The sequence below is a fragment of the Notechis scutatus genome, chromosome Z, assembly GCF_049901735.1.
Source record: "Notechis scutatus isolate UNSWTSFEM ecotype Mainland chromosome Z, rNotScu1.2, whole genome shotgun sequence".
Taxonomy (NCBI): Eukaryota; Metazoa; Chordata; class Lepidosauria; order Squamata; family Elapidae; genus Notechis; species Notechis scutatus.
In genome coordinates, this window is record NC_142025.1 from 137,456,009 (window position 1) to 137,480,406 (window position 24,398).

Sequence of the window (24,398 nt, forward strand, 5' to 3'; positions counted from 1 at the left end):
CTAATTGTGTTCATAATGTTTTGCTGTGATGACAATCCTGCTGTCAAGAAGCAGAGAGGATACTAAGTTAAGTGGATCCCAGGAGACTGACTGAATCAGAGGTAGCTCCAAAGATTTCATCTTCCAGCACTCTGAAATTCAGGGCGGGCAGGCGGGCAGGCAGTTCTTAGCTAAATGGTCCATGAGTTTAATTCACTCAAGTATGGGTTCCTATTTTTGCCATGTACACATTGTCCCTGAAAATTCAGGTTTGGTACTCCACCCCAAACACAGAGAGAAGCAGCCACGCAGGGCGTCTCCCAGCCCCAGAGCTACCCTGCCCTCTTTTCAAGTCACAGGTTCCTAAATGTAGGCAGCTGCCGATTCAGATTCTTCATACAGAGGAGGGAAAGGCAGAATAGAAACACCTCAGTTTTGTCAGCTATCAAGACACCCAAAATCTTCCATGCCTCTCTGCTGGGGAATCTGCTCTGCTGGGAAGATTTCCCACGACTTCATTGTGGCCTTGAAAACCCTGCCAGCAGATCACAAGGTTGTATCACCTGCTGAGAATGTGTGAGAGTGTGAGAGTGTGCTGGTATGGGGAGATGGTTGGTTTTCTTCTGAAAAAGCTGGTGCACCTTAAAAAGTTGCCTGATGTTCAAAATGTAGCCAGAAAAGCTTTTTTTTTAAAAAAAAAACACTATAACTTGGGGCTGCAGGATATATTTTTTTAAGTATCTGTAGCTCTGCCAAGGAAAATCTGTTTTTGTTTTGTTTTTATAAACAAGGACTTAGGCTCAATTGCTGGTAACAGGAAATAAAGAAGACCTTTCTTGAAGAATAGAGAGCCTCTGTTAGCTAAAGTAGACTGCTGCAAACTAGATAAATAGCTGAATTTAGTATCAAGGCTTTGCTGAGTGAAAAGGTTGTACTTGTTTAGTAGGACGTACTGTAGTTTCCATTTAAAAAGTCCCAAATTCAATCTCTGGGTTCTTACAGCAAGCATGGGAGGAGCCTTGCCTGAAACCTGGGATTGCAGTATCCAACCAGGGTTGTCGGACTGCATAAATAAGATTGGTGTGCTGATTTTATATAAGCCTCCCACATTTCCATTTTTCAATGTCATATTCCTGCTTCCCACACAGAATCAACAACCAGGAGTCAACTACCACTGGACTGTCTCCTAATTACTCTTAAGGGATATCACTGGCCTCCTACATCAGTATTTGTATATTAGCTATTTTCTGCATCTCCTTAAGAGACTCATATGTGTGTGTACAGTATGATACACCTAGAATAGGGCCAATGTGTTGTCCTGATTGAACATGCCAAAAGAATAGCTGGGTTTCCTCAGCTCTGAAATTCAGCTATTCATTGGTCCATCCAGGAGCAAATCTGCTACAGTTGACATTGCCCAAATAGCACTTAGTAATAGCATTTAGACTTATATACTTCTTCATAGTGCTTTCCAGCTCTCTGTATGCGATTTACAGCATCTGCATATTGCCACCAACAATTTGGCTCCTCATTTTACCGATCTCGGAAGGATGGAAGGCTGCGTCAAGCTTGAGCCGGTGAGACTCAAACTGCCAAACTGCTGGCACCTGGCAGTCAGCAGAATTAGTATGCAATACTGCATTCTAACCACCACACCACCACGGCTCCATCCAGAAATCCTCTTCAGGTTTGCAGAAATCTAGAAATTATTGAGAGAACAAATTTTAAAAACTTGTATGGTTGGGGTGCCACTCCCTTCCTCCAAAACCAAACCTATCCAAGCCTAGCATTCTTGGGGATTATAGACTGATGGGAAGCAACTTACTTAAAGAAGGTAGGGATGGAAGTCAATGGTCTTCATATCTCCAGTGCAATACCATGTTGCCTCCTGGCCTTTCATTACTTTGAATTAAAACAAATCAGTACATAATTATGTCAAAACTCCCCTCAGCAATCAATTAAGACAGTATTCCAAGATATCACTTTGGACTATGCTAACATTAGCTAAAATTTCTCATCCTATTACAGTCATTCACTCTTTCTGAGAAACTATTCTAATGCTTCTCTTTCCTCTGGAGAGCTAGCAAGAGATAACCTTATCACTTTCAAGATCAGTTAGGAATCTCATTAAAATAAAAAATAAAAAAAACCGAGACAGTGCTAATTATCAAGCTATTGTACCACTCCTATCTCAGTCATCCTCTAAGAAAAACAAAACAAATTGATTCACCACCCCAGATTCTTCTCCTTGCACCCCAAGGGGAAAAATGAGTTAACTAATTTGGTTGCAGCAAGACCATCTATATAGTTTGGACCACTTCTGATTGACTCCAGCAGGAAGAGCAAAATGAATGGTATGGTTGGGATTGCTTAAATGAACTATTCAAGTGCAGGATTACCTTTAACTAAATACAGGTAGTCCTCAGCTTACAACAGTTCATTTAGTGACCATTCAAAGTTACAACGGCACTGAAAAAAGTAATGACCATTTTTCACATATATGACTGTTGTAGCTTCTTCAGAGTCATATGATCAAAATTCAGATGCTTGGCAACTGACTCATATTTATGTTTACAGTGTGCCAGGGTCATCTTTTTTGACCTCTTGACAAGCAAAATCAAGGGGAAGCCATTCACTTAACAGCCATGTTACTAATTTAATAACTGCAGTGATTCACTTAACAACTGTGGCAAGAAAAGTCATAAAATGGGGCAAAACTCATTTAACAAATGTCTCACTTTGCACCAGAAATTTTGGACTCAGTTGTGGTTGTTACTCGAGAATTACCTGTACTGCAATCAACCACAAATACTGAAATGAAAAATAAAATAAAATGAGCTATATCTATAATTTGATACACTTCTGTGCTTCCAAACTTTTGTGCTCCTCAATGGCTGTTCCTACCTTTCTATCATAATGGAACTAACAGTTCCTATGATGCATATTCCCTTTTGATCAAGTGCAAGGATGAATTGAAAATTCATCGTCCTTAATCCCTTCCCTGAGTACTGGGAGGGCTAATTTTGGGTAAAAACAAAAAAACCCACAATGTCCAACTTCATTTAATTTGGCTGCTTCGTCTTCTTTTCCAGATAGTTGCTATTGCTTCTAGCAAACTCGAGCGTGCCCAGGAATATGCCAGACTCCATGGCATTTGCAGAGCCTATGGCTCTTATGAGGAACTTGCAAAGGATCCTGAAGTGGGTGAGCTGAAAGGGACCTTGGGGACAGAAAATCAGTTCCAAAATGAGTAGGGCAGGGTTGTGGTAGACAGCAACTGAAATACTCTCTCCTGAGGGGATTTAGACTTGAAATTAAGAGGAATCAGTTTAGGAAGACATATGCCAGATGTTTAAGCAGCTTGGTGGCCTAATGGTGAAGACATTCACCTCCGACTCAGAAGGTTGAGAGTTCAATCCTAGGTAGCAGCAGATGTTTCACTCTTAAGGTGCAAAGAAAAAAAAAATGCTGTGAACTCCACATGGTGTCAAGGAGGGCATCCAGCCAGTAAATACTCAGCTCCATCAAGTCACCCAACTCTATTCTGAATTAAGGGATTACAGGGTTATGTCAGATGTTTGTCTAACTCAAGGATATCCAAACTTGGCAACTTTAAGACTTATGGACTTCAACTCCCAAAATTCCTCCTCCAGTCATGTTAACTCAGGAATTCTGGGAATTGAAGTCTACAAACTTGCCAAGTTTGAAGACCCTTGGTCTAACTCAATGTTTGTCAACCATGACAACTTGAAGATGTGTGGTCTTCAACTTCCAGCATGCTGGCTGGGAATTCTGAGACTTTTGAAGTCCATACATCTTCAAGTTGCTATGATTGAAAAACTTGTCTAATCTCCGAGTTATTCAAGAGATAAAATATGAATGAAAGCACTTAACTGTGGCAAGAAAGGTTGTAAAATGGGGCAAAACTCACTTACCAAATGTCTCATAAATTTGGAGTTTAATTGTGATCATAGGTCGAGGACTATCTGTATTTGGACTCTCTCTGTGGAGGCTCAAGGAAGGATGGAAGGAAGGGAAGGAGGGAGGGAGGGTGGAAGAGAGAGAGAGAGAGAGAAAGCACATAAGAAGATTCCTAGACTACAGTGAAATCCTGGTCTCCTCCTCTACTTCTCTTTCATTTTCTGTTCATTTGCTGAGATGACTTCTGCTCCCCACTCCAGATGTGATCTATGTGGGTTCTCTCAACACCCAGCATCTTGGTCAAACCACCCTTTTCCTCCGCGCTAAGAAGAACGTTCTCTGTGAAAAACCCATGGGCATGAATGCCCATGAAGTACGGGAGATGATACGAACAGCTCGGGAGAATGATGTCTTCCTCATGGAGGTAGGGAACGTAACTTTTTAAGAATCAAGCCAGTGGTGGAATTCAAATTTTTTTAGTACCGGTTTTGTGGGCATGGCTTGGTGGGCATGGCAGGGGAAGGATACTGTGAAATCTCCAGCCAGAGGTGGTATTTGCCGGTTCTCCAAACTACTCAAAATTTCCGCTACCGGTTCTCCAGAACTCGTCAGAACCTGCTGAATACCACCTTTGAATCAAGCTCTGGTTGGATTCACACATTGTGCTATACTCATACGGGGTTTCTTTGAAATTCATTTTTAGCATGTGGTGTGAACTCACACGATAGCTTAGAAGCCATCAGAGGTGCACAAAAAGTCTAGACTTTTTTGAGGAATGTACTCAAGTACTTTTTTGCCACTTTATGACTGTAGAAAAACTAAGCTTTAAAAAAAACCACTAGCTATAAATTGGAAATCATACTCTATTATATTTAGATAGAGAACAATTGGGGATGGATATATTATTCTTAGTGCCAGTCATCCAACTTCCTTCCCTGCCCCAATTTTAGAAGGCTTGTTTTGTTGCTGCATAAATCACTGAAAACAGTTGCGAGAACAGGAGAGATTTTACTGTATGTCTTTGGGTTCACACCAAGAAACTATTCAGCTTATTTTATAAACCTAAACATGCATTATATTAAATTTTGAAAGCGCATATGTAAAATACAGGTAGTCCTTGATTTACAACAATTCATTTAGTGACCGAAGTTACAACAGCACTGAAAATATTTACTTACGACCATTTTGCACACTTAAGACTGTTGCAACATCTCTATGGTCACGTGATCAAAATTCGGATGCTTGAAACTGACTCATATTTATGACACTTGCTGTGTCCCAGGGTCACATGATCATCCTTTTGACCTCCTGACAAGCAAAGCCAATGGGGAAGCCAGATTCACTTAACAACCATAACTGCAGTGATTCACATAACAACTTTGGCAAGAAAGATAATAAAATGGGGCAAAACTCATTTAACACATGTTCTCACTTAACAACAGAAATTTTGGGCGCAGTTGTGTTTGTTTCTCGAGGATTACCTGTATCGAAATTAAACATGAGTACTGAAATGAACAATAAAATAAAGTGAGCTCTATCTATAATTTGATACATTTCTGTGTTTCAAAACTTCTGTGCTCCTCAGTCGCTGTTCCCTACCTCTTGGCAACTAACTCATCTTTATGATGTTTGCAGGGTCCCAGGGCCAAGTGATCACCTTTTGCAACTTCCAACAAGCAAAGTCAATAGGGAAGCCAGACTTGCTTAACATCCTCATTACTAACTTAACAACTGCAATGATCCACTTAACAAGAAAGACTGGAAAATGGGGCAAAATTCACTTAACAACTATCTCACTTAGCAACAGAACTTTTGGGCTCAATTGTGGTATAAGTCAAGGACTACCTGTTATGTATTTGAATCATGGTGGCAAGGGGGTGGGGGAATTGGTTATGATTGCCTTGTTACTGGAAATGTAAGGTGTAATATTAAGCATCTGATTTGGCCTTGTTCTACTATCCTCATATTTTGGCCCAGTATTGGCAGGATTATCATTATGATTATGATTAACACAGAGTTGCAGGTTCTTCTTGGCTACATCCATGATAGTTAGATTCAAGATATCAAGAACTGTGGATTTTATAGGCACGGGATAATCTTAACAGATTCTCCATATAATACTAGAATAAAAATCTATATCCATCCATCTATAGCAAATTATTGTTGCTATACTGTAAATTTGTAAACTTTTGTAAACTTTTGATTTTTTTTTTCACCAAAGAAGTAAGCAATTCTTTTTTCATGTGATCTAAATCCATTTTTGGGATAGTACTACACCTAACATAATTTTCAGACTCTTCATCTCCCTTTTAAAAATGGGGATTATTACTTTTCAAGTTCTGTAGTTTCATAAATACAGGTAGTCCTTGAATTGTGAGCCCAAAATTTCTGTTGCTGTGCAACACATTTCTGCACATGGGCCAGTTTCCAACTATCTGAATTTTGATCACATGACTATGGGGATGCTGCAACGGTCGTATGAAAAATGGTCGTAAGTCACTTCTTTCAGCCATGTTGTAACTTTCAATGGTCACTAAATAAACTGTTGTAAGTCAAGAACTACCTGTGCCGTCATAGGTAATAATTTTGTTTGTTTTCTTTTGTTAGTAAGCTTGGCACTCTGGAGAGTTTCCTTCAACACTAGTTTTAATTTAAGGATGGGCTATCATGCATATAATCAGTGGCCTGCATCAAAATTAAAAAGCAGAGAAAGATAATTAATTCAGTGATGAAAAACAGAAGATTAAAATGTGGATGCATCTCAAGATAGTCAGAGAGGAGGACAGAATCAGAAAAAGGTTGCCTGCATCTCCCTGCTCCTAATTCTAATTCGTAAGCACTATCCCACATAATCCGGTTTTCTCCAATTAAGGGCCGTTTACAAAGGAAGCTTTCCTAACTCACATAAAAACTGCATCAGCATCTCACTTTTCCTTCTACCTTGGTCTAAAGCTCCCATGATCAGCAATAAGGGAGTCTTAGATCTTTTTCCCTCTTTCTGACTCAGGAGAAAATCTTTAATACTTTGATCATTCTCAGCATTATACACAGACCCAAAAAATCCTAACCAAGCTGGCAGGAGATTGGCAAACTTATGAGAGAAACTAGTCAATGCTTGAGGCTTTCCAAGAATGGCATGTACAGTGTGAAATCCAACAGGTTTTATAAGTGACTTTCAGGGCAGCAAACATGCCTGTTTACCTATCTGGGCTGCAATTCTCCAACCCCACGTGGCTAACCCCCACCTCTTTTCGATTGTGGAGGCGCATTATCTTAAGCTGATCCAGTTCCTGTTGTGTGTGTGGGGAGGGCTGGGAGATGAAATCCTTGCCACCTCTTCAAGTTGCCAAGGTTGAGAAACCATGATCTAAATCTCCTGCAACCTGATTAAATAATGCAAATGAACATAAATCAAGCTTGTAATGCGGTTGATTTATTTGGTTTGAATTACTGTGGGGATTTTTTTTCCCCTTATGTTCCCTGGAGATCATGAAGGGAGACTGAGGGAAATTAGCCTTACAAAAAGACACATGAGGAACAAATATTAACAGCACTTAAATACTAACCAGGATGGAGATCTTCTTTATTGCCAAGAGAATGGGATACAAAATAATAATCTTAAGTTACAGAAGGGGTGTCAAACTTGATTTCATTGAGGGCCGCATCAAGGCTGTTTTTGACCTCAAGGGGCTGGGTGGGCATGGCTAGGGGTACCTGTGGTGGCCCAGGCAGGGCTGGGGGGGGGAATCCACTTTTGCTAGTGGTTTGTTTTGCAAGCACTCTGCCAGTGAAAATGGAGCTTGGGCAGGGATGTGTGTGTGCGCATGGCCCTCCTGAGCTCCATTTTTGCTGGCAGAGACAGGCCTGTCCTTCGCTATTTCCAAGGCAACCCCGCGGGCCAGATCTAAGCATCCTGCAGGCCGGATCCAGCTCGCAGGCCTTGAGTTTGACACCCCTGAGTTACGAGAAGGGAGATTCTATCAGTATGTTAGGAAAGCTTCTTGACAATTATAGAGCATCTACGAGTATCTTTCCACTGGAAGCGATCTAGAAAATTCAATGACAAGCCCATATCTTCTTTTATCCTTTTAACAACCCTGCAGGGTAATTAGGCTGAGAAATGCATAAAGATCAAGTACAGGTAGTCCTCAACTTACAACAGTTCTTTAATGATCGTTCAAAGTTACAACAGCACTGGAGAAAGTAACTTATGACCGTTTTCCACACTTATGACCATTGCAACAATTGCATGGTTGTGTGATCAAAATTCAGATGCTTGGTAACTGACTTATATTTATGACAGTTGCAGTGTCCTGAGGGGTCACATGATCATCTTTTGTGACCTTTTGACAAGCAAATTCAATGGGGAAGTCAGATTCACTTAACAACCAGGTTACTAATTTAACAACTGGAGTGATTCATTTAATAACTATGTCAAGAAAGGTCATAAAATGGGGCAAAACTCACTTAAAACTGTCTCACTTAACAACAGAAATTTTGGGCTCAGTTGCAATCATAAGTCAACACCTGTAATAAGAATCCCAGCCCTGTGACAGCGTACTCTGACTTTTTAATTTAGGGTTTCTTAGCCTATCTTTTTTTCATTTTTAAGAAATATTAAATAGAAGTCATTCCCCTCTGCAGAACACAGAAGAGCTTTACAGGTAGTGCTCAAGTTATAACCACAATTGGGACCAGAATTTCTGTTGCTATGTAAGGTAGTTTACAAATAAGTTGCACACAATTTTACGAACTTTTTTGCCATTGATAAGTGAATCATACAGTCATTAAGCAAATCCAGCTTACTCTATTGACTTTGCTTGTCAAAAGGTGTCTGGGAAGGTTACAAATGGCAGTCACATGAGTCCAGGATAGGCCAGTTGCCAAGTGCCTAAATTTTGATCATGTGAACATAGGGATGCTGGGGTAGTTGTAAGTGTGAGGACTGGCTATAGTCACTTTTTTAAAGTGCTATTGTTACTTTGAATGGTCACTAAACAAACGGTTGTAAGTCAAGGACCACCTGTACATCACTGAAGTTTTGCATCTGATGGGATCAAAGTTCTGCTTGGTCTTAGCACTCCCCAAGGACTAGAAACTTCGTTTACTTGGACATGATAGATAGATATATCCAAGTAAACCAAGTTTCTAGATATGTGTGTGTGTGTGTGTGTGTGTGTATATATATATATATATATATATATATATATATATATATATATATATATATATATGTGTGTGTGTGTGTGTGTGTGTGTGTGTGTGTGTGTGTTTTCTTAAGTTTTCACAGGTACTTACATGTATGGTATTCATATGGTATTTGTTGGGTATTTTCCACGTCATTGTAGTTGTGCTTTTAAAAGTTGTAGCAGCGTTTGGCAGAATCTCATCTGCCATCATCAGGCTTCTGTATTCACAGATGAACACAATACAGAAGCCTGATGATGGCAGATGAGATTCTGCCAAAACATTGCTACAACTTTAAAAGCACAACTACAATGATGTGGGAAAATACCCGAACAAAGCTGAATACCATACATATATATATATGTTATGTCTCCCCTTTCATTGCAGGCAAGCAAAACAAAAAGCAGCCATTTCAGAATTAGTTCAAATAAAAAAAAAACTCCCACAAGAGAACCGCTGGAGTAATTCCAAAACGCAGCAATAAATCCATACTCTGTCCGGCAATCTTGGCGTAGCAGTAATTCACAAGCCTCAGAGAGTTTATTGCATATCTTCACTCCATTTAGACACTTTGCTTCTGGCGAATTCCATCAGCCCAGCCGTGTCCTTTTATCCACTTATGGATCGTGTTAATTTCCTAATTAGTTACTTGCTCTACGCCTTCTCCCTAATTGAGATTGGCGTCTGAGCCTCCTTCTATTTTTGACGCCACGCCACACGTTTTCCAAATTGTCATCTCCACTAGAAAACTCTCTCATGCCTTCCCTGTCAGCCATTCCCGGCTGCTGTTCAGATAAAGACCCAGAGGAGGTCGAAGGTCCTGACAACTCTATTAATTCAGGTCTATCTTCCCTTGTTACATCCATCTCCTCATCCTGGTTACTATCCCAATCACTAAGCAATGCCGGCTCATATTTTGCTGCCATGTCCTCATCACTTGAACTCATATCTGCCACAGGAGCAGAATGCAAACCCGGAGCCACAACATATATATACATATACATATATGTTATGTCTCACCTTGCCAAGGAAGATGAAGAGTCCAAACCCCGACAAATACAGACAGGCAAGAAGATTCAGTATTTACAGAGTTAATTCCTTTATACAGACAATGTTCTTGGCATGATAACAAACGCTGCCTGCCAAGTCCGACAAGATAACCAGAAGAATTAATCACTAAAGCTTCCAACGCAGACCACAAGAAACAAAACACACTGAAGCCTGACAGAAAAGTAAAACTTATCCCGTACAGAGTTTCCAGAGAAAACACACCCACTTTTATCCCCTGTGGGCTGTGTCTCAATAACTCAGCTCACTCTCTGATTTGCCCACACCTCCTACGTTGCAGCTCACACTTCTTCCTGCGACGCTGCCTGGGATCAAACCAACATTCGTCGACTTGATTCCCTGTCAGAGGCTGCTCCGATATGCCCTCCTCCTCCTGATTAGTCTCAGGCTGTCCCTCTCGGTTATCTGCTGAAACCTGAGGTATTATCAGGGAGGAAGGCATTGCCGAAGAGGAAGGTCCTGGGGAGGAAGGCATTCCCAATTCCTCCTCCTCATCTTCCGAGTCCTCTTCCTCTAACAACGCAGGCCCAGGAATCGGAGCCACAACACATATACATATACATATACATATACATATACATATACATATACAGACAGACACACACACACCGTATTTTTCGGAGTATAAGATGCACTTTTTCCACCCCAAAAAGTATCTGTGCATCTTATACAGTGAATGTTGCCAAAGCGCCACCCATCCACCGGCCCCCACCCTTTGGCCATTTCCTCCCAGCAATTTGCCTCCTTGCAGCAAACAGCCTGTTTCAGTTTCAGCACAACCTGATTAGCACAAGTAGCTGATTGTCAGTTGGATCGGCCTCTTGATGATCAGCTGTTTCAGGCTGCAGAGATTGTCATTGCCTATTGCCGCCTCTGCATGGCCTATTTTTAACCTCTGCATCCCATTTTTGGCCGCCACGCACCCTGTTTTTGGCCCCTTCCAGGCAGCGGGACACATGGAGGCTGAAAACGGGATGCAGAGGCTGGAAATGAGGCACGCAGAGGCGGCAATAGGCCATGGCAATCCCTGCAGCCTGAAACAGCTGATCGTCAGGAGGCCGACCCAACCGACAATCAGCTAATGTGCTAATCAGACTGTGCTGAAGCTGTAACAGGCTGTTTGTTATTTGCTATAAGGAGGCAAATTGCTGGGAGGCAGAGGCTGATTTTCCCCCCTCCCCTTGTTTTCCTCCCCAAAAGCTAGGTGCATCTTATACTTTGGAGCATCTTATACTCCAAAATATGGTACATAACAAAAAGGAGGTCTGTATCCAATGCTACATTCCTTGAAGTAAAGGATACCATCCAATCTAACAGGCCTTGTTCTCTTTTAAGGGCTTCTGGACCAGATTCTTCCCTGTATCTGAACAAATCCGCAACACACTGTGTCAGAAATCTCTTGGGAATTTAAAAGTGCTCCGAGCTCAAATGGCTGTTCGGATGGACGACATTCCAAGGTTGATAGAGAAGAAACTAGGTGGAGGTGTCATCCTGGATTTGGGCGGCTACTGCATCCAGTTTGCCTCTATGGTTTTTGGGCCTGAAATGCCTCAATCGATTGTGGCCTCAGGGTTGTTGAATAAAACAGGTAAAACTGAGCTGCTGCTGCAGTAAAGGAGTTAAATTAAATGTGGCTTGGTGGGTTCTTAAGGTTATCAGAATAACAGAGTTGGAAGGGACCTTGGAAGTCTAGTCCAGGGGGCTTGAGGAAGATGGCTTAGGTAGGCAACCTTTTCTGTGCCTTTCAGGAGTGGATGAAACCGTTTCCATCATCCTCAACTATTCAGCGAATCGTCAGGCTGTTCTTAACACCACCATGATGATTGACTTGCCAGGAGAAGCAACTATTGGAGGAACTGAAGGCATCATCAAGGTATTTGCTAAAGGACGGACAGTGTGGAAGCAAAGACGTCCTTCACCAGAATCAGATTCCAAGTGCTTCTGTGGAGATGGGACCGAATGCAACTGAGAACCGAGTGCAGGCAGATGAGTGACTTAAAAGCAGTGGGTAATTGATGGTCTCCCTCTCTCCCTCTCTCTCATGCACACACACAAACTCTCACAGCACATTCACATTGTATTTCGGTAGAAAGGAACATGGGTAAAATACAAACCATAGAATATGAAATCTGAAATTTTAATAGGAAGACTACAAAAGTATATCCAAGTTGCAATTTTTTTTTTTAGTTCATGTGTCGCAGACAGAAAATCAGCAAAATGACCATTACAGGCTCTATTTTGATACTTTTTTGGTGTGTGTTGGTGTGTTTTTTGGCCTCATAGTCACAATTCGGGGATAGTATTTTTGCCTCATTTACGGAGGGCATCTGTGCATCTACCACGACCCATACAAATTCTGTTCAGTCTTGTCCATATTGCACAAGGCTGGTGAAATCCAGGTGATTTTCCCAAGATGCAGGGAAAGCTTCAACATTGATGTTACCTAGTTTGGGTAATGAAACATCTGCAGAAAACAACCAAGCTCACCAAGGACACCTCAATTTTTGAGAGAGCAGAAGAATCCTGTGTGAGCAATAAATAGGAACTTGGGCACTGAGTGTGATGTAGAAGTCAGAAAATCTCATTAGTAGCTTCATGAACAAGGACATACATTCCATATCGCAGCTACTAAAATTGTTGGCCATGCAGGTAACAAAGATAATCAAGAGAAATGACTGAAGCCTGGGAAATGGACCCCCTTGTCAATCAACAGGAGTGCTGATTTACCACCAGCTTACAAGGTGCTTAGGAGCCAAGGACTTGGCAGCACAAGGAAACAACAGTCAATTGCTAGCCATTAACACACCATCAACCATTAGGAAGGAACCACATAACTTTGACAGATAGAATAGTCCAAAGCACACACCCCAGTAGAGAACTTCTCTGAGGATGGTCAGAAGACTAAACCTCTGGTCTTGGTGACTGACCAGGATTGGATCTTGCAACATTACCCTGGGACATTCATATTTGCCTTCATTCATGAGAAAATCTTTAGCCCATCTACAGCAATGTTATTGTGATAACTTTAGCAAGCTATCCATTTTCAACTAGCAGTTTCACACATTTTATCGTGATGCGCTTTTTGCTTGGCTTAACTTGCTGAGTTTGGGGAACATAGCCAATTTTAGCTTGCCAGTTATGACTTTATATGGCTTGACTGGTTTAACTCTATGATGTAAATTAAAATACAGTAAAAGAAAAATTACTGCTTCAAGATCCAGATTCTCTGAGTATCTAAAACATCAGTTACATCCTGAGTATCAGCAGTCCAGTAACCAACAATCAGGTATCTACTTCTCATACTAACAGTCATGTTAACCAATGGATAAATTAAGCACATCAATTCTTAGTAGGGCTGTATGACTTTTGTGTTATAGCTTAATAAATTAATTTGACTATGTTGGATATGCATAATTATGGATTTAATGCTTTTTACTCTTTGCGTTTCAAATTGCAATACAAACACAATGGATATTGAATAACCTCTGGTTGGTGCAGGGTGGGTTGTAAATGCTACTACCATCTGCAGATTTTCAGAGCAGAGGTGACATTTCAATTCTGCAATTAGGAAAGACCATCCTGCTTTTCTTCCTAGATCCCAGACAACATGAACAGCCCTACAGTTATGTTTCTGAAAGGGAACCGCTGGGAATGGCCGTTGCCACCTTCTCCTGAGCACCTCTACTTTAAGCATAATATTGGGTTTCGGTATCAGATTGAACACGTCCGGGAGTGTCTGGAAAATGGTAATTAGCGATGGTGATGGTGGTCCTGACTGCTCCTGGATGAGAACGAAGGTCTATTTAACCCTGAAGTTCTTCTTTGATTGATCCATATCCATTCCTCTTTTTTAAAAAAACCCTGCATCTCTAACAACCGGCTTATTTCACTATCAGCTCTGCTGTCACTTATAACAGCTATGACATATCTGGTGAAATTGTAGATGTTTACAAATAGCTCAGTAAAGATGTACATACATAAAGAAATATGTAAAATATATCTTCCTGCAAATTTTGGTGCATGCTATTTAAGTACAGTTGCTTTTATGGGCTCCGAGTAAATTCTTTATATACTCTCTCAGTCAATATTTTGCAACATCTCCTTTGGCACAAGTAATTGCTTCCAAGAGTTTCTTGTAATGAGCTAATCTATTTTTGTTAATTTTCCGTATTCTTATCTTGTAGAAATTTAACTTGAAAATTTCCTTGCATTCTAGAAATTTTTAATATTAAAAGTCTGGAGATTGTGAAGGGACAATTCAACACCTTTACTGTATTTTAAGTACAGGCAGTCCTTGACTTATGACAATTAAGCCCAAAATTTATGTTAAGTGAGACATTTGTTAAGTGGATTTTGCTCCACTTATGACCTTCCTTGCCACAGTTAAGTGAATTGCTGCAGGTAAGTTAGTAACACAGTTGTTAAGTGAATCTGACTTCCCCATTGGCTTTGCTTGTTAGGTCACAAAAGATGACCATATGACCCCGGGATACAGCAACGGTCATAAATACGAGTCAGTTGCCAAGTGTCTGAATCATGTGACTGTGGGGATTCTGCAACAGTTGTGAAAGTGTGAAAAAGAAGTAATGTCAGTGCCATTATAACTTTGAACAGTCATTAAGAGAACTGTTATAAGTCAAGACTACTTGTACTTGCCACCCACATTAGCCCCACAATGAAATAGGTGGCAAATACTTAACAAACTTCATGACTGACAGCTGACTTGGCAAAATATTTATCCCCTTTTCAGATTCAATTTTGCCAAATACATACCATGAAGAGGTTTATCTGCATCTGTTCACTAAAACCTACAGCCTGAGCAGGGGCATCTCAACTTTTCTGTATTTCTTTCTCATTTGGGGTACTTTCTTTTCTGTCTTGACCATAATTTTGCATTGAATTATTCGGTCTTCCTCCAATTGATATATTGCTATAGAATATTATATTTGTTGAATTTCTGTCTAAGTTGGCTCCTAAAAGCCCACTGTAAAGTGATTTCTAAGACAATTTCAAATTGGTTGACATGAAGATCTAATGATCATGTGGCTAATAAGTTAAGATGTTCCCATTTGAAGCAAAGGATAAAGCTTTTAATCTTCACACCAAAATTAAATTCTAGGAAAGGGACAGAGAACATATAGCTTCCATGCAAAAGAGGCTGAGGACAGTTAGGAGTCCAGCAATATGAGGCAAACCGTAAGTTTCTTCTTTGTGCAGGGTCTAATTTATTTATTGCTAATTCAGCTTGTATCTTCCATACAGGTTTGAAGGAAAGTCCTATCATGCCGTTAGAAGAGAGTGAAAGAATTGTCTGTATCATGGATGAAGCACGAAAACAGGTGGGAGTAGTCTATGAACAGGACCATAATATGTAATGTTGAAACCGCCTAATAAAATGTTCAATTCTACCAAAAATTGTCTCTGCGCAATGGTTGCATTAATTAATTTAAAACCGTCTGGTTCAGAATAGGCAAGATTGGTTTTGGCCTTTGAAAAGCATCAACTCCATGAAAATGTTGGCAGAAAGTGTGCTTCAAGCTAGGACCTTTAAATGACCTGCTTTTAAAGAGAGCCATAATCTACCAACTTGCATTGGGCCTGTATGGGAACAATGGGTTCAAAACTGTATAAAGAGGCTTTCATCTTACAATGGCTTGATTTGGGATGATTAAATCTTGTATAATTGAAATAAGCAATATTTGAAGAGTAGGCAATATTTTACATTAACTCTTGAAAGATTTCTGTTAAGAATGTCAACTTATTAGTTTATATAAGATTTCTACATTCTTCCATAATGGAAGGCCTTGCGAGATGAGATTGCTGACACCCTGAAAGTTTCTGGCTATTTTTTCACGTTAAGTATTTTGAGATGCTGGGGATTGGAAAAGTCAAGTCTAAAGATGCAAAAGTACGATATTTGACTCAAAGCATACATTTTAAGCTTGCTCCAGTTGCTAATCACTGCATCAGCAAAATGTGAATAGTTTAGGTAGACAGCATAAGATGGTTTAGTGACTCCAATGAATTCGGTAAGAACGAAGACCAGATGAAGCTTCCATCGAGCTGCCTAGAACTAAGAAATAATATAATACTGCTGCTGGTAGCATTTGAATGATAGCTAACTTCATGGGGTTATTCATCTATAAAAACTTATTTGGAGCCTTGCTTCTGTGGTTTGGATATGCAGCTCCTGTGCCCATAATATGAAATCAGCATTTAATATTGTATTTAGCAAAAGAATTTTAATTTTACTTAGTTGCTGAGGACCCACACTTTGAAAATCCCTTGGTTAGAGAACAGACACCCATACTGTCTTGCATCCTTGAAAAAAAATCTAGCTCAGAAAATCAAATACAGGTAGATAGTCCTCAATTTACAATGACCATTTGAAGTTACAACAGCACTGAAAAAAGTGACTTGTGACTGTTTTCTATACTTATGACCATTATAGTATCCCCATGGTCATGTGATAAATATTCAGACACCTAGCACTCATTGGCTTTGCTTTGGCTTTGCATAAACCACCATTTATGATGGTTGCAACAAAAGTTGTAAAATGAAGCAAAACTCACTGAGTAAATGTTTCACTTAGCCACTGAAATTTTAGGTTCAATTGTGATCGTAAGTCAAAGACTACCTACATTCATTCCCATCAACTGGAGCTATTGCTAAGAGAAAAAGTACTTGAAATGCTCCTTTGAATAATAAAAAAACTTAAAATACAGGACTGTAAATAGTATGCTTTATTGTGGACTGAATCCTAGTCCTTAATTTAAATCAAGATGCCATAATGCTTCAGGACATCTGTGTATTTAGAAATCTTGCTTTCCACATTTTTTTCTGCTTGCTTTCGGAGTTTCTAAAAAGGAGAAAGAAAAAAAGGGGCTCAGTACAGCAACAAGGTATTAATAGACAGGTTAAGTGCTAAATGGTAAAAATCCAATGCTGGGAAATTACACAACTTACTTAGGCAAACTATCAGGGAACTCAGTCACAGAATAATTCAGATTCCCTACTTTTACCACCTGCTGGATAATTAGTAGTTTATCATGGTGAAATCTAAACTTATTGCTTTTCCCCTCCGTTTTTAATTCACATGTTCTGGGACTTCCAAGCATAAGCATTTCTCCACTCAGCCTTTGATATGCAAGATTTGGAGCGGGAAAGAGAGAAAGCTACCTCTCTGCTAAGGCTACTCTAGACCCAGCAGCCCACAACCTTTGGAGCACCAGGGACCGGTTCTGTGGAGAGGTTTTGCTGTGGACAGGAAGGGGCGTGGTTTTGCATGCTGTCTGCATCCCACAGATGGGGCTTCACTTGTTTGTGTGGCATGCCGCAGACCGGGACTGGTCTAGAACAGGGGTCGCCAACCTTTTGGACCCCAGGGACCACCAAACTCGTAATTTTAAATCCCAGGGACCACTAACCAGTTCTGTGAGGGTTGGCCTAATTTGTGGGTGTGGTTTGGTGGTCATGTGACTGGCTGGGCATGGCTTGTATGTAAATGTTATAAATATTGAATTTTTTTTATATAAAAAAAGAGCAACAGTTTACCCAAAATCAGGCAAAGCAGGCAGGCAGATTGAGTTGCTCACAGAATCACAGATTCACTTAAGAGATCTATCTATCTGCCATCAGCTAGCTCATTCTGTCACATAAAATTTGCTTGCAAGCAAACTCATAAAATTAACTCATAACACACCATGTATGTAAATATTGAATTTTTTATTAAAAAGAGCAACTTTTACCCAAAATCAGGCAAAACAGGCAGACAGATTGAGTTGCTCACAGAATCACAGACTCATTCAGAGATCTGTCTATCTGCCATTGGCTAGCTCAGGCTCTCAAATTTGCTTGCTGAGTCTGCACTGAATAACAGAAACTTCAGTCCTAAGGGAGGTTTGGCTGTGCTTCAAAGCAGAGCCGAAGATCTAAAGACTAGCTAGAAAGCAAGAAATCCAACCATTTCCTGCTTCCTAGCTAATCTAAATCTCCCAGCACAGCAGAACAGATGATGGTCGGAAAAAGGAAAAATAGCAATTTAGCAGGCAAGTTTGCTGGGTAAGTAGTGGGCGGGGGAGGGTTCCCACAGGCCATGTGGGCTGCGCAGCCTTGTGTTTCTGCGCAGCCTGGATCAATTGCTTTGGAGGGGTGCTCTGGGGGTGAGATTTCTCTGAGGCCCACCAAAATTTTCTCACGGCCCACCAGTGGGCCACAGCTCACCGGTTGGCGACCGCTGTCTAGAACACCCTTCACTACAATTATAAGCTAAGGTTAACTCACCATAAGATGTTTCTTCTTTGTATAATGAACCTTGGCCTTCTCTTTACGCTTCTCTTCCAGAGTGGCTGTAATGGCCTGGTACTTCCACCCAACCTCATGGGCAAGGCGGCCCAAAAAAGCAAACTGTGTGGAAGAAAAAAGCAACATTTTATGACCAGTCCCAGCATCAAATTTTCACACCCTCTATTCTTGCTAAATTTCATTTTTCCAGATATTCCTATTAATGCTATTCCTAGTGCTCCACACACCCTAAACCGCAGACAACTGAGCCTTTAGCATGGTCGTTATTCTGTTAGCAGAGTCCTTCCCAGCCTGTCTTGAGGTTGTGCCGGATCTCAACGGATTGGATCTCCAACCAGCATTGCTAGTAGAATCAGAATTCTTGTTCACCATCAGCCAGACTTGCTAACCCAGAAAGCCAACTCCCTCAAATATCATAGTGTATTACAAAAGGCAGGTCTCAGATGGTAGTGCATGAAATGTTGTCTCATGGTCTTGAAACTCGAAATATGGTGGAATGTCATCATCACAGACCTACTTACATCAGTACCTTAACAAATGTAGTATACTATCTCTCAAATAGCTAGTAAGGCCAAGATTCCAAATCAGCACCAATCTAACAATAATGCTGTAGGAGAAAATACCACTACTATAAGAGCAGTGATAGTGCAGTGATCAGAATGAACTATTGCAGGCTGACTCTGCCCACAACCAGGAGTTCAATCCTGACCCGCTCAAGGTTGACTTAGCCTTCCCTCCTTCCCAGGTGGGTAAAATCAGGATCCAGATTCTTGGGGACAATATGCTGATTCTGTAAACCACTTAGAGAGGGCTGTAAAGCACTATGAAGTTGTATATGTTTGCTACATTTTCAGGCTGAAAACTGATCTGGTCAGTAATGTCAACTTTCTTGCCTGATACCATCTAAGCAATGAAGGGGTTTCCAAGCCCTCCAATCACCTTTTCTCACCTCAATTCTTTTAGCCAGAGAAAAGGAGCTTCTGAAATCATATTTGCATATTTAACATAGGAATCTAGGGGTCCTCCTTAATTTAGAATTTAATGGCAACAGATTGTCAAGCAAAGAAACAATGTACTAAATTCCTACTGTTAATTCTTAAAAATAACAATTACCTTGCGTGTGGGTTTGAGACGGACCACTTTCAGAGCAGCTGGGACGACCATTCTCTTGCGCTGCAAGAAAAGAATATACCATTAGCAATACTTGCATAATGAAAGCAGCTCTGAGCAAAACTAGGGATGCTCAGATCTGCCTCAGTCTTAGGGTTTTTTTTTCTCACATCTTAAGTCAAACAATGTAGGTAAAAAAGAGAACATCACTGACAGAACAGGAAGCCAAGGAGTCAAGATAATTTCTCTTCAACATCAAGAAGTTACCTTATCATAAGGTGGAGGGATGCCATCAAAAACCTTCAGCCTCTCTAAGGCAGCCTGACCACGTTTGGTTTTGTGAGGGAGCATTCCTAGTGGAGTGAGGGGACAAATGGGAAAGGTGTACAGGGTTAGCAGAGACCCCCTAATCTGACCCCTTACAACATATAGGAAAATGTAAATAGTTCCCTCCTAATTAATGAAATAATATCTGCAACGCTGAGCACAATGAAGCAGGACTAAATGTGATTACTGAACGAACATATATACAAAAGTAACCTGCATTAGAACTACTTTACTCCACCCCAAATTTAACAGTCTTTGCTCATTTGGATCCTTTAATTGCTTTGAATTACAACTGTTGCAACTGCCAAACCACAGGGGCATTGATCATAATCTGGAAAGAACGGGTTAAGGAATGCTAACCTCATTCAAACTGCACATTCAAATTTGGTAATGTGGACTCCCACTAAGTACCAAATCACATATTCCTCAAATATGTGCAGGGATTTTGAAAATGTAACTTATTCTTTTTTAAGGGATCACTTGTTTTCAAGGTGAAAATAACACTCACCTCGAACTGTTCTCCAGAAAATTCGACTGGGAGCACGGAAGTGATATGGGCCACGGGATGGGTTGGTGTTCATACGCTTGCGGAGGAAAGCAAGGTATTTCACTGAAAGAATAGAGACAGATAGAAAAGGGCTTAGATCAGATCAGAAAGATTAGTGTGAGCTGAACCCCATAGACAACACAGCTCATTTATATGTCTAGCTGCTAAATGGAAGAATCAAATTTCCATACTGACAAACAAAATCATCTACTACATTTATGAAGAACTACCTTCAGAATACAGGAACTTCCCATAAGAAAACTATCAGGTTCGTGTAAATGACAATGTATGGACTTTGGAATTCTCACTTTACTCTTAAGATTCTTTATTATTAAATATATTAATAATGGGTGCATCCAGATAATTTCTTTGCAAGCTGCATTGATTGCCAATCGGTCTCCAGGTAAAATTCATTGGTCAGCAATGAAAAAGCCTTCCCTGGCACAGTTACCTGTGGGACAGTCCTCTCTTCAGTTATATCTGTTAATCTTCTTAGATCTAGTACAGTGGAAATGCTCCCAGTCCCCTTGTTAAAATTACATCATTTTATGGGGCCTCAGAAATGTACCTCCTGTTGCTGCACCTGGACTGTTTGAACCCCTCTTCCCCTATAATCTGCATGGATCAAGCCTCCTGCCATCTAGGAAAGCCCTTTCAAAACATGGCTTTTTCACCTGGCTGAGATTGTTTATATGGATGGAATAAATGAATAAATTATCCCTACATTGTATTCCTCATCCTAAGCAACTGGTGCCACAATGCCTTAAATTCAACATGGAAAAAAAGAAGGGAAGTAGCACCAGCAGTTCTACTTTCAGAGCCTATGCAAATCCTATGGGTGGTTACAGAGTGAAGAAGGCTCTTCAGAATAGGCTGGTGGTCTCAGATGGTAGTGCATGTAGAGTTGTCTCATGGCCATGACACTCGAATTAAAGGTGGTAAGGCATCATCACTGACCACTTCTCATACGGACACCATTCTTGATATTTATCACATGACAGTCTTACTTTCTGTCACCCGTTCTTATCTAGTCTTTTCTTTTGTGCAAAATGGGGACATTGTTATTAAAAAGCATCCAAATCTTGATGCAATGTACATAGAGTATACCAAACTAACATGTCAGCTAAAGCTCCCAAAGAGAGGTTGGAAGAGCAGCTTCTGGTATTGTTTTCCTGGCCATCCCTACATTTTTCTTAAGATTCTCTGCAGTGAAAAGACGTTAATAAAGTACCAACCTATCAGTTATACAGTTCAACAGTGCAAAATGATTAGAATTCTTCCACAAAGATTTTAAGAGGAGATATCAACACAATTCTTTCATATACCCCCTAGCAGGGTTGCCAAGTATTACTGTCTTCCCCAAATTATTTTGACAGATTTGGGAGCCTCAGTTTTACTTACATTTGTTGCGGTAGAAGTTGCCTGATATGTTAATCCCTTCACATCGCACAACTACAACTTTGCGCCCTGAAGGAAAAGGGAAGTAAGGTTAAAGTATGTCTTCTGACATGGAATACAGATTGGACATAAAAGTTTCAAAGAGTGATGTCTAGTATCTGTTACAAATTGTAGGCTTGTATCCTCAAAAGTCTATTACAGTATGCCAAATTTTCGTTGCTTTATCAATCCTCAGATGAATAAATTAGCTTATGTAAGAATGGTTGGGAAAACCTAGTTAAGCTTGAGTGAATTTAAACACAGAATTGGATTGAACAGGCTAGTACTTTCCATAACAGACACTACCGTAACATCTAAAATCTGAAGGGCAACTTGGAAAACTGAAAGGGCACATTGGAAGAAAATAAGGACAAATTTCTTCCATATAACTTGTCCAGAAAATTTCACAAAGTTTCCAGGAACTGACCTTGACTTTTAAGGATACTTTTAAGTTCCAGTAAAACTACCTTATAGTACAAAAAACTGCACACATAATGACTAGCCAGGGATTTATCAGGCTAAAAATCTAAATTAATACATTAAAATATGGTTCAAAATGCAACCTATATTAAGACCAAAGACTTTAAGGAAGTAGAATCCTACACAGCTGAAGTAGAGAAAAGAGTATGAACTTTTCTAGATGGAGACTTCTATCAAAATACCAAAATTAAGTTTAAACAAAATACTTTAATTTAGTTATTCTTAGAAAAAATAGAATAATCTCAGAATTTGCTTCAATATTTGTAAGATTCAAATCAAAAAGCATCTCCATATAGTTAGTAAAGTCCTTGACTCGCTAATACCCCTTCCATACATTGGGATGAGTAACACAATTCTCCCACATATAGATCAAACCTCACCCAGCAACACTTGCTTAGCGACAATGGCTGCAAGGCGACCCAGCAAATGGCCACGTCCATCAATCACCAATACCTGGAAAAGAGAAGTTTTTAAACGATGCTTATTGACATATATAAGGAACATTTCTAGAATCTAAATAAATTCTCTTCTCAAACCACAGTGATTTAAATAATCTACCAATTATGAAAATGAGGGGGGGAATCATTGTTTAGCTCTAGACATGATGGGGATGTTTCCCCAATCCAAAAAGCATCAGCTTCTACTTAGCAAGGCTAGCAGCATTCAGCAAGCATTACTCCCCTGCTTCACAGCATGGGAATTTGGCGCTCAACTTTTCCAAAGGGATACAGCATCTTTCACAGCTTTATTTCCTACAAAACTAAGCCTGTTATTTTCTTCTCTCTTTTTTTTGCAGTTTTCTCTCTTCTATTCCTCATTCATCTTTCTTTCTCATTCATCTTATCTTTCTACCTAGCTATCACAACTGAGCAATTCTGGAATAGTCTCAGATAATCCACTCAGTAGAAAATAAGGCTACAGCTATGCATTAAAAAAAAGTGTGGAACACACTCAGCAAGCATACAACTTTAAGCCTCAACTGAAAAAAACCAGGGAGGGCAGGAATAATAGTGTTGGGATCAGCATACAATGAGGTCAGAGCCTTTTGTTCTGGAGAATAAAATCTTTTCACAGCTCGTCTGGATTTCACCGATTTATTCTTGCTTCACACCCCAGCTCGTGGAAACCACGAATTATTCTTCTAACACTAAAAAGCAGCTTTCCCGCTTCTAATACCTTTCCCGGTGCATTCAATTAAAAACATCATATTCTCTCCCCCACCCTGCTTCCCCCAAGGATTTGGCTATGCTGCTGGATAGCGATGGCCCTTGTAAGGCACCAACTTGGTCTAAGGCCGGTGTGGAGAAATATTGGCCGCCTGGCTGATGCTCCGAAGTGCACCGTTAACCCAAGCCTCCCTTGTCGTCTTCAGAAGGAGACGACACGTGTCTACGCCGATCAAGCAGCTAGCATTTAATCTTCTTTACATACCAAATCAGGCTAAACTGGAGGTGGGGGAGGATTTAGTTTGCCCTGAAGGAAAGAAACGCAGTAAATGCTGCGGGCCGGGAATCTAATCCATCCACAGCCATGCTTACTCCCACCCGTTCCCTCTCGCCCTCCAGGCCCAGATCATCTCCACGGGATCCCTCTCCCTTCTAACCCGACAATCGCCGGGAATCCCGACAGGAGGTGAAAAGGGACGCCGTTCAAACCCTGCTGCCCGCCCATCTGCCCCGCTCCCCCCGCGAATAAAACAAAAAAAAGGCATTCAACACCCGCGCACCTTCGGCTCCGTCATGGCGGCTCTTCTGCGGCCACAGGGGAAAAGACTCCACCCCCTCACTTCCACGGGGTTGCCTTCTCCGGCCGGTTTAAGAAATGTTAAGAACCACAGGGGCGGATATGACGTTACGCCTAAAGGAAAGACTACAGAGGTGCGAAGCCGGTACTACCGGTAAAGACAGCCGCTCTCTTCCATCAAAGGTCTGGAAATGGTGCCGCTCTATAATTTTTTTCTTCTCTATGATGAACGTTTTCTTTCCTCGGCAGTTGAAAGTTCCTTTGTAAGATTTAAGCTCAAAACGTGACAGGAAGT

The 24,398-nt window shown here is 40.6% G+C and overlaps 2 protein-coding genes and 3 non-coding genes across 6 annotated transcripts; 1 reads left to right on the forward strand and 4 right to left on the reverse strand.

Annotated features, from left to right (window-relative positions):
• The first annotated feature begins 336 nt into the window (after positions 1-336).
• Positions 337-15,570, forward strand: DHDH (dihydrodiol dehydrogenase). The gene is made up of 7 exons (XM_026677461.2): positions 337-532; positions 3,072-3,183; positions 4,161-4,324; positions 11,491-11,743; positions 11,904-12,028; positions 13,751-13,901; positions 15,418-15,570. Exons 1-7 carry the CDS (start codon positions 446-448, stop codon positions 15,528-15,530), a joined length of 1,005 nt encoding a protein of 334 aa, XP_026533246.1. The 5' UTR covers positions 337-445; the 3' UTR covers positions 15,531-15,570.
• Positions 15,571-16,883: 1,313 nt separating this feature from the next.
• On the reverse strand, positions 16,884-24,231 carry RPL13A (ribosomal protein L13a). Of its 2 annotated transcripts, none has more exons than XM_026677462.2 (8): positions 24,087-24,231; positions 22,741-22,813; positions 21,845-21,910; positions 20,405-20,506; positions 19,837-19,922; positions 19,573-19,632; positions 18,439-18,561; positions 16,884-17,014 (listed from the first exon to the last, which is right to left on the reverse strand). In XM_026677462.2, exons 1-8 carry the CDS (start codon positions 24,099-24,101, stop codon positions 16,928-16,930), a joined length of 612 nt encoding a protein of 203 aa, XP_026533247.1. In that variant the 5' UTR covers positions 24,102-24,231; the 3' UTR covers positions 16,884-16,927. The 2 variants fall into 2 exon arrangements, with proteins under 2 accessions (XP_026533247.1, XP_087802929.1); XM_087946803.1 differs by having other exon boundaries at positions 23,792-24,096.
• Positions 18,893-18,975, reverse strand: LOC113418627 (small nucleolar RNA Z195/SNORD33/SNORD32 family). The gene has a single exon (XR_003371781.1). It is a non-coding gene; the product is annotated as a small nucleolar RNA Z195/SNORD33/SNORD32 family (small nucleolar RNA).
• Positions 19,707-19,787, reverse strand: LOC113418628 (small nucleolar RNA SNORD34). Its single transcript, XR_003371783.1, has one exon. It is a non-coding gene; the product is annotated as a small nucleolar RNA SNORD34 (small nucleolar RNA).
• On the reverse strand, positions 21,320-21,403 carry LOC113418626 (small nucleolar RNA Z195/SNORD33/SNORD32 family). Its single transcript, XR_003371780.1, has one exon. It is a non-coding gene; the product is annotated as a small nucleolar RNA Z195/SNORD33/SNORD32 family (small nucleolar RNA).
• Positions 24,232-24,398: the final 167 nt, after the last annotated feature.

Coding starts and splice junctions, on each gene's coding strand:
- DHDH (XM_026677461.2), top strand. CDS start 446: ATGCCTCTCTGCTGGGGAATCTGCTCTGCTGGGAAGATTTCCCACGAC. Junction 4,325..11,490: donor ATGATGTCTTCCTCATGGAG/GTAGGGAACGTA, acceptor TTCTCTTTTAAG/GGCTTCTGGACCAGATTCTT. Junction 12,029..13,750: donor GAACTGAAGGCATCATCAAG/GTATTTGCTAAA, acceptor TTTTCTTCCTAG/ATCCCAGACAACATGAACAG.
- RPL13A (XM_026677462.2), bottom strand. Junction 20,507..21,844: donor CAACTTCTACCGCAACAAAT/GTAAGTAAAACT, acceptor CTATTCTTTCAG/TGAAATACCTTGCTTTCCTC. Junction 18,562..19,572: donor GTCTCAAACCCACACGCAAG/GTAATTGTTATT, acceptor TCTTCCACACAG/TTTGCTTTTTTGGGCCGCCT.